General features: G+C 41.7%; 1 protein-coding gene across 11 annotated transcripts in view; it reads left to right on the top strand.

Annotated features, from left to right (window-relative positions):
* Positions 1-322: 322 nt before the first annotated feature.
* dock3 (dedicator of cytokinesis 3) overlaps positions 323-12,440 on the top strand; it is a 241,236-nt gene continuing 229,118 nt past the window's right edge. For 8 of the 11 annotated variants that reach the window (XM_008105068.3, XM_008105073.3, XM_008105065.3 and 5 more), the window contains exon 1: positions 324-1,068. In XM_008105068.3, the coding sequence (XP_008103275.2) occupies positions 1,032-1,068 (37 nt within the window). In that variant the 5' untranslated portion in view covers positions 324-1,031. Of the gene's footprint in view, positions 1,069-12,440 lie in introns of all 11 variants that reach the window. The other 3 variants (XM_062970075.1, XM_062970074.1, XM_062970073.1) reach the window with 1 other exon arrangement.

Below are 12,440 nucleotides of genomic sequence, written 5' to 3'. Positions count from 1 at the left end.
TTTTGATTTCCTGGCTGCAGTCTGCATCTGCAGTAATCTTTGTGCCTAGAAATACAAAGTCTATCACTGCCTCCACGTTTTCTCCCTCTGTTTGCCAGTTATCAAAACCTGGTACCAAGGGCCTTTTGTATTTATTCAGTGACACTTCAAGAGCAAAAGGAGCCAAGTTCCTGCAGGTGCTCCCCAAAGGGAGAAAGGCGCCTTGGAGCGAGTGCCACAGCAAGGACGCCTGAACCGAGGGTGACAAGAAACAGAGAAAAGGGGAGGGGGGAGAAAAAGAGAGAGAGAGAGAGAGAGAGAGAGAGAGAGAGACTCCACGCATGCGCACAGCTTGGCAAGTGGGTGGGCGCGCGAGTCCTTCAGCAGCGACAACAACAGCCGCCGCCGCTGAGGAGGAGGAAGAAGAAGAGGAAGAGGAGGAGGAGGAGTGGGTGCCTCCTTCAAATCCCTGAGAGGGAAGAAAAGAGAGGCCGAGGTGGTGGGGGAAGAGGAGGAGGAAGAAGAGGTCCCTTGAGGCGCCTGGATTAAGAAAGGACTCGAGAAGGAGGAGGAGGAGGAGAAGTCCTGCGAGGGTCTCTGTGGGGTGGGCAGGCGCGCGCGCGCCACAAGGCACCTGCCCGGGCGGAGGAGAGAGCCTCTCTGCCTGTCTCCCTGGCGCGCGCGCTCCGCCTCGCGCCTCCGTGCTTCCCCCCTTCTTCCCCTTCTTCCCTTTTGGTCCCTTTGAGAGGCACCTGCCCGCCTGGCGGGGAGGAGAGGAGGCCGGGAAGACGTCGCCACCGCCGCAGCCGCGGTGCCCGGGGGGCTGCACGGAGCAGCAGCAGCAACGGGAGCAGCGGGCCCGGGCTCATCACCACCATCCCGACAAGCCGCCGCCGCCGCCTTCGCTGCTTGCCCATGAACACCGTGGCGGCGCGGGAGCCCCACTCTGGCCCGGGGGAGCCGGCTGCAGGGGCAGCGGAGGAGGAGGAGGAGGAAGCGGAGGAGGGGGAGGAGGGACCCCCACCGCCCTTGCCCTCGCCCCCGCCAGCGGCATGTGGACCCCCACCGAGGAGGAGAAGTACGGCGTGGGTAGGTGGCCTTCTCTCCCCTTTCCCCCTCGCCTGCTCTTGAACGCGCGCCAGGAGACACACACACGCACACACACACGCAGACCTCTTCATCCCTGTTGCGCGCCTCCTCTTTGGCACTTTCGGGGGCCCCTAGTTGGCGGGGAAAGGGTGTTTTGGGGAGACGTTGCGTTTGGCGGGGAAATGCTCTCTTTGTGCGCTCTGTAGAGGTTAGGGGTGCGGGGACTGTCCCCTTGGGGTGCTTTATTTAGGAAGCAACCTAAATCGCCTTTCTGGTCTCTCTCTCTCTCTCTCTCTCTCTCGCTCCCCATCGTAGGATTTATTTTGGGAGGGCTGTGGGGATGCCTCCCCCGTTCCCTCACCCCAAAATGAGGCTCTCATTCGGTCTCCTATGATGGAAAAAAAAAAAAGAAAGCCCAGGAGGCGGGGGGAGAGGGCCCTCTTCCTCCATCCCCTCTTCCTCGGCTTCCCTCCTGCACTGCTTGAAAAGGGGGTCTGTCTGTTCGGGAAAATAAAGATGGACCTCACGCTCTCCCTACGTGGCTCGCCTCCGAAGGGGTCGGACTTGCTTTGGCGTAGAGAGAGGGGGAGGAGGGGTTGCTTGAGTTTTCCGGGCTGTATGATCATGTTCCATAAGCATTCTCTCCTGACGATTCGCCTGCATCTGTGGCAGGCAACCTCAGAGGTTGGGAGGTCTGTTGGAAACTAGGCAAGTGGGGTTTATATATCTGTGGAACAATATTCAACGTGGGAGAAAGAACTCTTATCTGTTTGGGGTAGGTGTGAATGTTTCAATTGGCCACCTTGATTAGTATTAATTAGCTTTTCAGTCTCAAGGTCTGGCTGTTTACTGCCTGAGGGAATCCATTGTTAGGAGGTGTTAGGTAGCCTTGATTTACAGTAGAGTCACTTATCCAACGTTCTGGATTATCCAACGCATTTTTGTAGTCAATGTTTTCAATGCATTGTGATATTTTGGTGCTAAATTCGTAAATACAGTAATTACTACATAGCATTAATGTGTAATGAACTACTTTTCTATCAAATTTGTTGTATAACATGATGTTTTGGTGCTTAATTTGTAAAATCATAACCTATTTTGATGTTTAATGGGCTTTTTCTTAATCTCTCATTATTATCCAACATATTCGCTTATCCAACATTCTGCTGGCTCATTTATGTTGGATAAGTGAGACTCTACTGTATTATGTTTGGAATTCCTCAGTTTTCTGAACGTTGCCTTACATTCAGAACACAGAGGAATTCCAGACATGAATCAATCAGGGCCAGCTAACACTCCCCAACAAAGACTTCCCCCAGGCAGTAAGCAGCCAGACCTTTACGCTGAAAGGCTGTTCAGTGCTAATCAAGGTGACCAGTTGACACATTCACACTTGCCTCAAATAGACAAGAGTTCATTCTCCCACTCTGGACCTTCCACAAATATATAAACCCCACTTGACTACTTTCCAACAGACCTCACAACCTCTAAGATGCCTGCCATAGATGCAGGCAAAACGTCAGGAGAGAATGCTTCTGGAACATGACGATACAGCCTGGAAAACTCACACGTGATTCTGTCCACGAAAGCCTTGGACAACACAGAGACACGATGGTTTGTGCGCCTTGTGTGGGGGGACTTAGAAGGCTGGGAACAGCCAAGCTGTCCTTTGTGATCTTTCATGTTGAGAAACAGAAGAAACCCAAGCTCCTCGTTTTAACCTACTTATTTGTGCCAATGCCTTTCCCCCCTTTTTATGATCAAATGGTCTGTGTTGATCTTGTTGTGGTTAGAGAGAAGGGATTGTGGTTGTGGCCACGCTAGGGGGAGCTAACCGGGCACCTGCTCGCTGCCAGTCTTCCCCCCTGAGAAGGTAGCCCCAGTGTAACTTTGGGGGGGGGGGGGATCTGCACTGTAGAATTGATTGATGCAGTTTGACACCACTTGAACTGCTGTGGCTCGATGCTAAGGAATCCTTGGAGTGGATTTACAAGGTCTTTGGCGTTGTCTGCCAAAGAATGCTGGTGCCTCACCAACAGGATAACCCTCCTGATTCCATAACATTGCTGCATGGCAGCTCAAGTGGTGTCAAACTGCATTCATTCTACAGTGTAAATATACCCTTGGTCTTCCTAGTTGCACAGATTGGTGACGTACCAGCATTCTTTGGTTAAAGAGGTGAATGCCTTGTTAAACTACTGTGATTCCACGGCCTTGAGCCATGGCCATTTAGGTGGTGTTAAACTTCATTATTTCTGCAACATAGATGCACCCTTATTTAACTCTAGAGACTAGGAATACCAAACCATATCAAGAAAATTCCTCCTTTGCCATGCATATACAGGAGCTCTGCAAATGCAACACCACATCAGTCAAAATACAATTCATTTATAAAATCATGTAAACAACCTGATTTCATGTGTTGTCAAAGGCTTTCATGGTTGGAATCACTAAGTTGCTGTGAGTTTCCAGGCTGTATGGCCATGCTCCAGAAGCATTCTCTCCTGATGTTTTGCCCACATCATCTATGGCAGGCATCCTCAGAGTTTGTGAGGCCTGTTGGAAACTAGGCAAGGGAGGTTTATATATCTGAGGAAGGTCCAGGGTGGGAGAAAGAAGTCTTGTCTGTTGGAGGCAAGTGAGAATGTTGTCTAAGGGAAACCTTTGTTGGGAGGTGTTAGCTGGCCTTGGTTGTTTCTTGTCTGGAATTCCCCTGTGTTCAGAGTGTTGTTTTTTATTTACTGTTCTGATTTTAGAGTCTGTTAATACTGGTAGCCAGGTTTTGTTCATTTTCATGGTTTCCTCCTTTCTGTTGAGGAAAAAAGCATGTGGATTTCAGTGGCTTCCTTGTGTAGTCGGACATGGTAATTGTGAGAGTGGTTCAGCATTTCTGTGTTCTCAAATAATATGTTGTGTCCAGTTTGGTTCATCAAGTGCGCTGCTATGGCTGATTTCTCTGGTTGGATTAGTCTGCAGTGCCATGTCAGACTATACAGAAAAGCCACTGAAATCCACAAGTATGTGGACAATTTCAACAGAAAGGAGGAAACCATGAAAATGAACAAAATCTGACTACCAGTATTAACAACCTCTAAAATAAGGGCAGTAAATAAAGAACACCACTCAGAAAACAGAGGAATTCCAGACATGAATCAACCAGGGCCAGCTAACGCCTCCCAACAAAAGATTCCCCCAGACAGGAAACAGCCAGACCTTGAAGCTGAAAGGCTATTCAATGCTAATCAAGGTGGCCCATTAAAACATTCACGCCTGCCTCCAACAGACAAGTTCTTTCTCCTACCCTAAACATTCCACAAATATATAAACCCCTCCTGCCTAGTTTCCAACAGACCTAATACCTCTGAGGATGCCTGCCATAGATGCAGGCAAAATGTCAGGAAAGAATGCTTCTGGAATATGGTCATACAGCCCGGAAAACTCACAGCAACCCACCCTTGTTTAACTCTAGAGACTAGGAACAACAAACCATATCAAGAAAATTCCTCCTTTGCCATGCATATACAGGAGGTCTGCAAATGCAACACTTAACACATCAGTCAACATACAATTCATTTATGAAATCATGTAAACAACCTGATTTCATCAACACATGTGTATTTTACTTTACTTTCTGGAATTACGTTTGTAGATTTACACTGCTTCACTGTGTTTATATACCCTTCTTTCAGGTGAAAGTTTATAAACAAAGCTGGCAGAGCACCAGTGATGGGTGTTATGGTCAGAAGGAAACCATAATGACAAGACTGCATGCTGTAGTTCTTTTCACATTCTTAATAGCTTTTAGGAGATATGAATTCTCCTTGTAGTTTAAAATGGCTTGAGTAAAATATATTTTGGATTTTGCCATGTTCATATACTTACAGCATAAATGATACTTAATGTTTGTTACCCAGTCAGTGTTTAGTTACAGTATATGTTCTAATCTTTTATTATAAACAGAAAATGTTTAAATATAACAAACAACATTGCATGTAAACAAATGGATGTAGAGGTTTTTAATGCAACAGTTCAATCTGGGATGAAAAGATATCCAGAAATACACTGAAATTATACTTAAATCAGTAAATTGTGCAATATGTCACTATGGAACTAATCAGCACTATATGTCTTATGGGAAAACAGTTAGTGATCAGAATAAATTCAATATCACTCCTACTTAAAGCAGACCTACTGAAATGAATGCATTTTAGCCACTGTTGACTCAGGTTCTATTGATTTCAGTGGGCCTACTCTGGATTTAACCTGAAGACTAAAATCAAGGAAATAAAAGATAGACCAATATCTGCCATTAATGATTATAACATAAAATTTGCAGTGTAACAAAGGAAATCAAGTACACCTACAACCCAGATAATCAAGTGTAGAAATGTAAATAGGAGACAATTAGAATGGTTATGTAAACATAGCACTTATTTTGAATCTTCCTGTATGTCAAACATATGTAATCTGTTTGGAAATGCCAATAATTTTCTTATGGCTGGTGGACAGATGCTGGGTTTTGGTGCTGTACTGTCTCATGTTGCAATGCAGTGTTGAAGCTCCTCTGCCAGCCTTCAGTCCGTTGCTTCTTTCTGATTTTCAAAAGCTCCCAGCTTTGTTCCTTTTATACTCTGGGTTTTGAAATACTTGTTTTTATACTCTTTTTATAACATGGTGGCACCATAGACTTTACAGCCATTCTTTGAGTTCAGTAGTATTGTGAACATAGTATCATGTTTTAAGAGAGCATTTAATTATGAAACATAGCTATACATTGGTATGTATGCTACAGAATAGTTGAGCAAAGTGGCCACAATAGGAGCAAGGTTTATCTCAGAGAAGAATGTCTCATTTCCAGTTTAGGCCATAACAAAAGATCAATTGTATTGGGAGCATGATTTCAACAAAACATTGTGCTTTTTAGAATTTGGTTGCTGTTGAACAATATTTTTTTCATAATAAAGTGAATTGCACTTGTATGTGTTAGAAACCTGTGCTTTCTTCCAGTTTATTAAATGAGTAACGATCATTACAGGCTAGTTAAAATAGCACTTGGTCTTTATAAGAAACTTGGATTTGATGTTGTGCTTAAGTGGGATCAAAGATGGAAGAGATTTATTGATTCTCTTGGAGGTCGCATGATTCTCAGAAGCCCGTTTTCAGAGTGTGCAGTTAATTCTAGAGGGAAAGGGCAGGTGTTCATAAAAGGAATGTCAAGGTCCAAATAGATGGGACTTTTTAGTTTTAAAAAAGAGATTGACTTCTGAAATAGAATTATTCTGTGTGTGTGTGTGTGTGTGTGTGTGTGTGTGTGTGTATATATATATATTTGTCCCCAGTATAATTTTAACAGTGATGTGCTGAGCTATGCATCAGACAAATCACAAATTGTGAAAATGTTGCTGGTCTTTTATAATTTAACACTGAAGGAGTTACATATATAAATGTTGTTTTTTACAAAAAGGCATTGTGTTTTATAGGGAAATAGTAGATATAAAGTATGTTTTTCTTAGACTAGAAGAGGGTTTATCAAGAAATAAACTTCCCAGATCTGGTATTTTGATTATGGGGTAGCACAAGATTTCCACAAGTCCCTTGGCCTAGAATTAAAGAATTTCTTGTGCTTAGCTCTGCATATTGTTTGACTTATCTTTGACCTATCTGCCAGTCATATCAGAAATGTGTATGAATTTCCTCTTAGGTTTAGGAATAATATGCAGCGCATCATTGGAGAGCAGAGTCATTAATGCAATTATAGCCAGCCCTCCACATTTATGAGTTTAATGTTTGCAGATTTGATTATATACAGATTTAATTAATATGGTTTCTTTAGGAATCTTTAGGTCCTCCAGTAGCCTTCTGCCAAAAGGTGACTACAGAGTTGTGCTGAAGGACCCAGAGAGATCACTTTTCTAGGTCCTCCAGCACAACGCTATGTCAATAACTAGCTTTTTAAATTCACAGTTTCCCCACTTTTGCAAGGGCCCAGCTAATGTGGTTAGTCTACTACATTTAAAAAAAATCTGTCTTTCTTGGGTTTATTAAATTCGTGTCATGAGATGATCTCTGATGGAGCAGACCAAAGCTCAATTAACAACAGCTGTCTGGCAAGTAAAGAGAACACAATATCATTCTTCTGGTAATGTTCCTCAGTAACTGCTGTATGGGGTCATACTGTGTGTTACACAGGAGGTAACATATAGCCATGATACCTAGTAGCAATTATCCGCCATGACAGTCTCCAGTCCCATTTAAGAGCCATTATCGTGGGTGACTGGTTGCAGCTCTTGGAATCCAATTCTGGTCTTTCAAATATTGAATGGTATGGAGCTGGACTATTTTTGTCTGTCTTGAATCTTGCACTTCTCTTTACAGTGGAATTGCTCCAGCTGTCCTGCCTCCCTTCTATGGAAGTGTGGAGGTCTTGTGTAGTATCCCAAACGTGATCACACTATTTTTGAACCATAGCCGTCCCCCTCTCCATCAACTTAAGAAAACTCTTTGGCTCAGGCACCTGTAGGCTTGCTTGGGATTTGAACTGCTTCCTGGAACTTTAAACAACCCTTTCAAAACAGCTATTTTGAGTCTCCTTTGTGGAGAGAAAACGCAGGGTATAAATTAACATCATCATCATCCTTTGTACAGATCTTTGAAACCAGAGCTTTATCCCATCAGCAAAAATATGGAAAAGTAATAGATTGATGTTTTCATTCCCATTCTTCAGAAAGTTTCCCCTTTGAAAATGTATATTTCAACTCAAGAAAACTTGGCTCAGTCTAACTCTGCAATCTTAGAAAATACAGTTATATTTACTGAAATAAGTAAACTCTTCACACTGACCATAATTATTCATTGGCAGAATGTATGGTGCTGACCAGTCACTTATATAGCTTTAAATTGATTGGGCCAATTCATGAAAAGTAGTTCTGTTATTGCTGTTGATCAGCCATTTCTGCCAAATGGAAGCTTCAGGTTTAGAGACAGTGTTGCTCTGAATGCCAGCTTCTGGGGAGAAAGCAAACATCAGGGAAAGGCTATTGATTTTCTCTCGCCCTCCTTGTGGCCTCCTGAAAGCATGCAGTTGCCCACTGTTGGAGTCTGATTCCTTTTACTATTTTTACTAACCAATATCAAACAGTTTCAGCACTGTAATTAATGCATTAGAAGCAGGATGCTAGATTTAGAGGGACTGTGGTATATGAGAAACAATAGGGTTCTTATTTATCACATCTCAAGAATATGCTTGTGGGGGTTGATTTGATTTTTACTAGGGTATAGGTAAATGATGGGCTTTCTGGTCATTTTTGTTGGTTCTGCAAACAAAGTTGGCTATAGATGGTAAAAATAAACATTATCTTCTAAAATGAGGTGTGTAGATATGTAGATTGTTTTAGGGTAGAATTGTATTCCCACACACCTCTGAAAATAATGGCAGGTGTTCTCTGCATACTTTCTTCTAGCAAAATGATCTGCTGTCAGTTGCTTGTGTTACTGAATTTTGGTGGCAAGGGATATAGTCTCCATTGGGATCTGCTGAGAGGCCAATTCCCAGAAGCATAGAAGTTACATACTACTCCATTAGAGCAACCCCCAGCTGACACTGATCCTGCCCACCCTGCCATATCTCTTACTTCTCTAACCCTCTGAGTCTGTTGTGTACATGGTTTTTATTAGAGAACACAAAAACACTTGTCTTAGGATACATCTACACTGTAGAATGAATACAGTTTGATACCACTTTAATTGTTGTGGCTCAATGCCATGGAATCATGGAAGCATTAGCTTTACAGGGTCTTTAGCCTTCTCTATCAGAGAGCTCTGGTGCCTCATCAAACTACAAAACCCAGTATTCTATAGCATTGAGCCACAGCAGTTAAAGTGGTGTAGAAGCAACAAAAACCCCTAAAGCTTCAATCCCATGCACATTTATCTAGGACTATGCTACATGAGGATTTATTTAGAACAGTGGTCCTCAACCTGTGCTCCTCCAGATGTTTTGGACTTCAACTGCCACAGCTGGTAAGCTGACTGGGATTTCTGGGAGCTGAAGTCCAAAACACCTGGAGGAGCACAGTTTGAGAAATGCCGCTTTAGAATAAAGATGCACAGGATTGAACTAGAACTTTGTTCTCTTTTTTCTATGCACATATCAGTACTAAATTTTACTGCCTTGAATAATTACATTAAAATTAACATATAAATTACAACTCTCTATAACCTTCTATAATTTAAAACCAATCAAAAATGTTATTTATAAACTTTAGGAGAGTACTTTTTCCTGAGATGTCTAAAACAACTATTTTACATTGGTAATACTAAATATTTTTAGGATAAAAGGTTTGCTATTTCAAATTGTATAGCTTCTCTGAATTTTTGTTCATGTTGAAAAACTTACATCCCAGAAAAAGAAAAATCTTATCCTTAATTATAGGAAAGAGTTCGAATAATTGAGTCATGTTGGGCACCTGTTAGAGTGAATGGGGCTATAATTGCAGAGGTGAAAAACTTTTCCGAGTGCAGAGGGTTGGAATATACTATGTTTCCCATATTATCTGGCTGCCCCAATTTTGTTCAGATTCTAAGCATTCAACCTAGTTCTCCTTTAGACCATCCATTGGTTGGATACCAAGCTCTCACTTTAAAAAAAAACCCTGTCTCTATCCCTTTATTAATAGAGTTATGGGACAGATTGTGCAATCACTGTATAGGTATACTTCAGTAAAAAAAAAAATCCTGTGATAAAGAAGTTTGTTTTTACAAAATCTTTTTATGTCCATCCACTCCTTTTTAAAGTCGCATTGAAATTGAAAAGGTGATGAAGGAGGGATGGAGAAATACTGTTATTTATTATCAGGTTACAGCAACATGTCTGTATTAAACAATGCAATAGAGCCTAAGATGAAAAAAAAATTGTCTAGCTGATCCTATTGCAGCTGTGCATGCCTGGCTAGAACAGTCAAGGTAAATAGCAACTGCCTCTAGAATCTGTGACTCAGCTGCATGAACATCAAAACAGAAAGAGAAAAGATAATCCTGTCTAAACAGATACTCCTAGCATGTTAAAAATATCAGCAAGTAGAAGATCTATATGTTTGGCCACCAAGGCCATAGAAAACTGCAGCTTCTGGGGAGAAAAAAACCATAATCACTGGATGTGTTTTGGAAGAAGTTTTCAAGGGGTGTCTAGAAAGTTCAGAATTTCTTTGTTTTTTATGAAAGACCTATCTGCCTGGGTTGTTTCATATCACTTGTGCATATTGTTAGTTTTGAATAAAAGATTTGTTGAAATGTTTTTTGTAGTATAGCAACCAAACCTTATTCTTTTCATGTTATTTCTGCCTCTGATAACACATTTACTGGTAAAGAATGAATGACCAGGAACACATTGACTTCATTAATGGTGGTAGACTGTACTGTCTGTGGAAAAACAACCCTGCCCCTGTTTTTGCATGTATCTAGCTAATGAATGAAGATTCACACCTACAATTAACATTTCTGACCCATCCTCTCTAGTTGAAGTTTTGCAGAGCTTCTTGCAAGGGATTGTGTAAAAAAATAATGGACCAACTGGAATACAGTGAATTGGGATGCAACGCAGCTACAAAAATATTAATATTTAATATTAATATTTAAAGACACACAAAGCATTGTGACTTAAGCGCTGGGCTCTAGCTAGCCCCGTGGTGACATGGTTGCTGTGCTGGTTCTTGTCTTACTATCAATCCCATGCTATTAATTGTTATTCTTATCAGATTGACAGATACAGAGGAGCCTTTTTTTTTTTTTTTTTTGCTAAAGGATATTTTTCAGTGTTTTTAGACTTTATGTTTGCAGCCCTGCCTGATGTACGTCTACTCCTTAAAAACAGGTGAGGGGGCTCATTTTGTAACAAACAAAATGCTTGTATTTCTCACAAAAATGAAAAACTTCCTACTAGAAGGCTTGTGTTTTGTTTTGTAAGCAACGTATGCTTAACATTTTCCTTCTAACAGAAATACAGTTCATTCTGATAGCACTAGAATACATTCTTATCTCTTGTTAGACCTGCTTGGTCAAAGACTTAATCACAGATCAGTACTGGAAAGCATGTATTAGGATCCACAGGCAAAAGAAGAAACAGGTCTTCACGTACTTATTGATTGGTGTGTTTAAACAGGTTTTTTTTTACTATCCTGTTTTATAAAAAGCCCAATGCATTTCTGCTTTTATATTATTGATTGACCTTCTTCAGGAGCTACACATTCAATCTAACAACAGCAGAAATTTCTGGGGTGACTGATAATCTCTGCTACAAAATAAAAAGAAGCCTCATTGATAAGTATGTGAAGACCTATTTCTTTGTGTGCCTTAAGACTTAGTGATTAGCAAACTCATTAATAATGAGTTGTTAATGTTTAAATTGTTTCCTTCTTTAGCCATGTCAACAGTTCTTTGTGGTGTTAGCAGTTCTTTGTGACATATGGAGATACTTAATGTTTCAATGTCATATGCATGTAAATTTGTTTTATTTTGGCTTTTGGAAATATTTAGAGAGGTAGCAGAAATGCATACATTTTTCTTTACGGTGGCCAAGATTTTCCTTTGATGTCCCTCCTTCCTGAAGTATTTAGAAGTCTGAGAGCCTTTCCACACAGGGACAATCCCGGGAGGAACTAGGATATTTAATCCTAGTTCCTTCCTAGATTCAGGCCCTACACCCATCCCAAACCCTTGGCTTTCCCTGGGGAGAGGGTGGCTACTTGCCCTCTCAGATGTACCCGAGGGAATCTAACCAGCTCTCAGCCCCCCCCATTTACCTCCCAAACCTACCTGAGAGGCCTGGCTGTGTGCTCAAATCCCTCTGGTGAAAGCTCCTGGTGCATCAAAATAATGTGTTGGGAGGTTGGGGTGGAGGGATGAGGGAGGAGTGAAATCTGGATCTTTCCAGGTGTTTAATTAATCTGGAGTAAACTGGGAAATCCCAGTTTACTCTAGATTAATTCGGGTTTAGTTAAGGCATCATTTGGACACTTCAGGTAAACCCGTGAACCCTGCATTTTGGGCCTGTCTGGAAGAGCCCTAATAGTAGTTCTTATATGTTCGCAGTCTCTGTAGAATAGGTGGAAATGAAACAGCTCCCCATAAGCCAGTATGTCTACTGGTGAGTAATACTGGAAGTTGCAGTCCAAAACCATGTAGAGGACTACATGGTTCCATCCCTTGACCTAGATTTCAGTATTTGGCATATTCTACAACTGAACATTGACAAGGAAGACAAAACGGAAAGAAGAATTCTAGCAACCTTTTATTCAGATCAATCACTGAAAATTGAAGATGCAGAAATGCTGACATTTCTCTGGGTTCTGTTTGAGTGAAAGGTTTATATCTGCCTT

Source organism: Anolis carolinensis, chromosome 2 (assembly GCF_035594765.1).
Source record: "Anolis carolinensis isolate JA03-04 chromosome 2, rAnoCar3.1.pri, whole genome shotgun sequence".
Taxonomy (NCBI): Eukaryota; Metazoa; Chordata; class Lepidosauria; order Squamata; family Dactyloidae; genus Anolis; species Anolis carolinensis.
The sequence above is the reverse complement of the archived record's forward strand: the minus strand, read 5'-3'. Positions and strand labels throughout refer to the sequence as shown.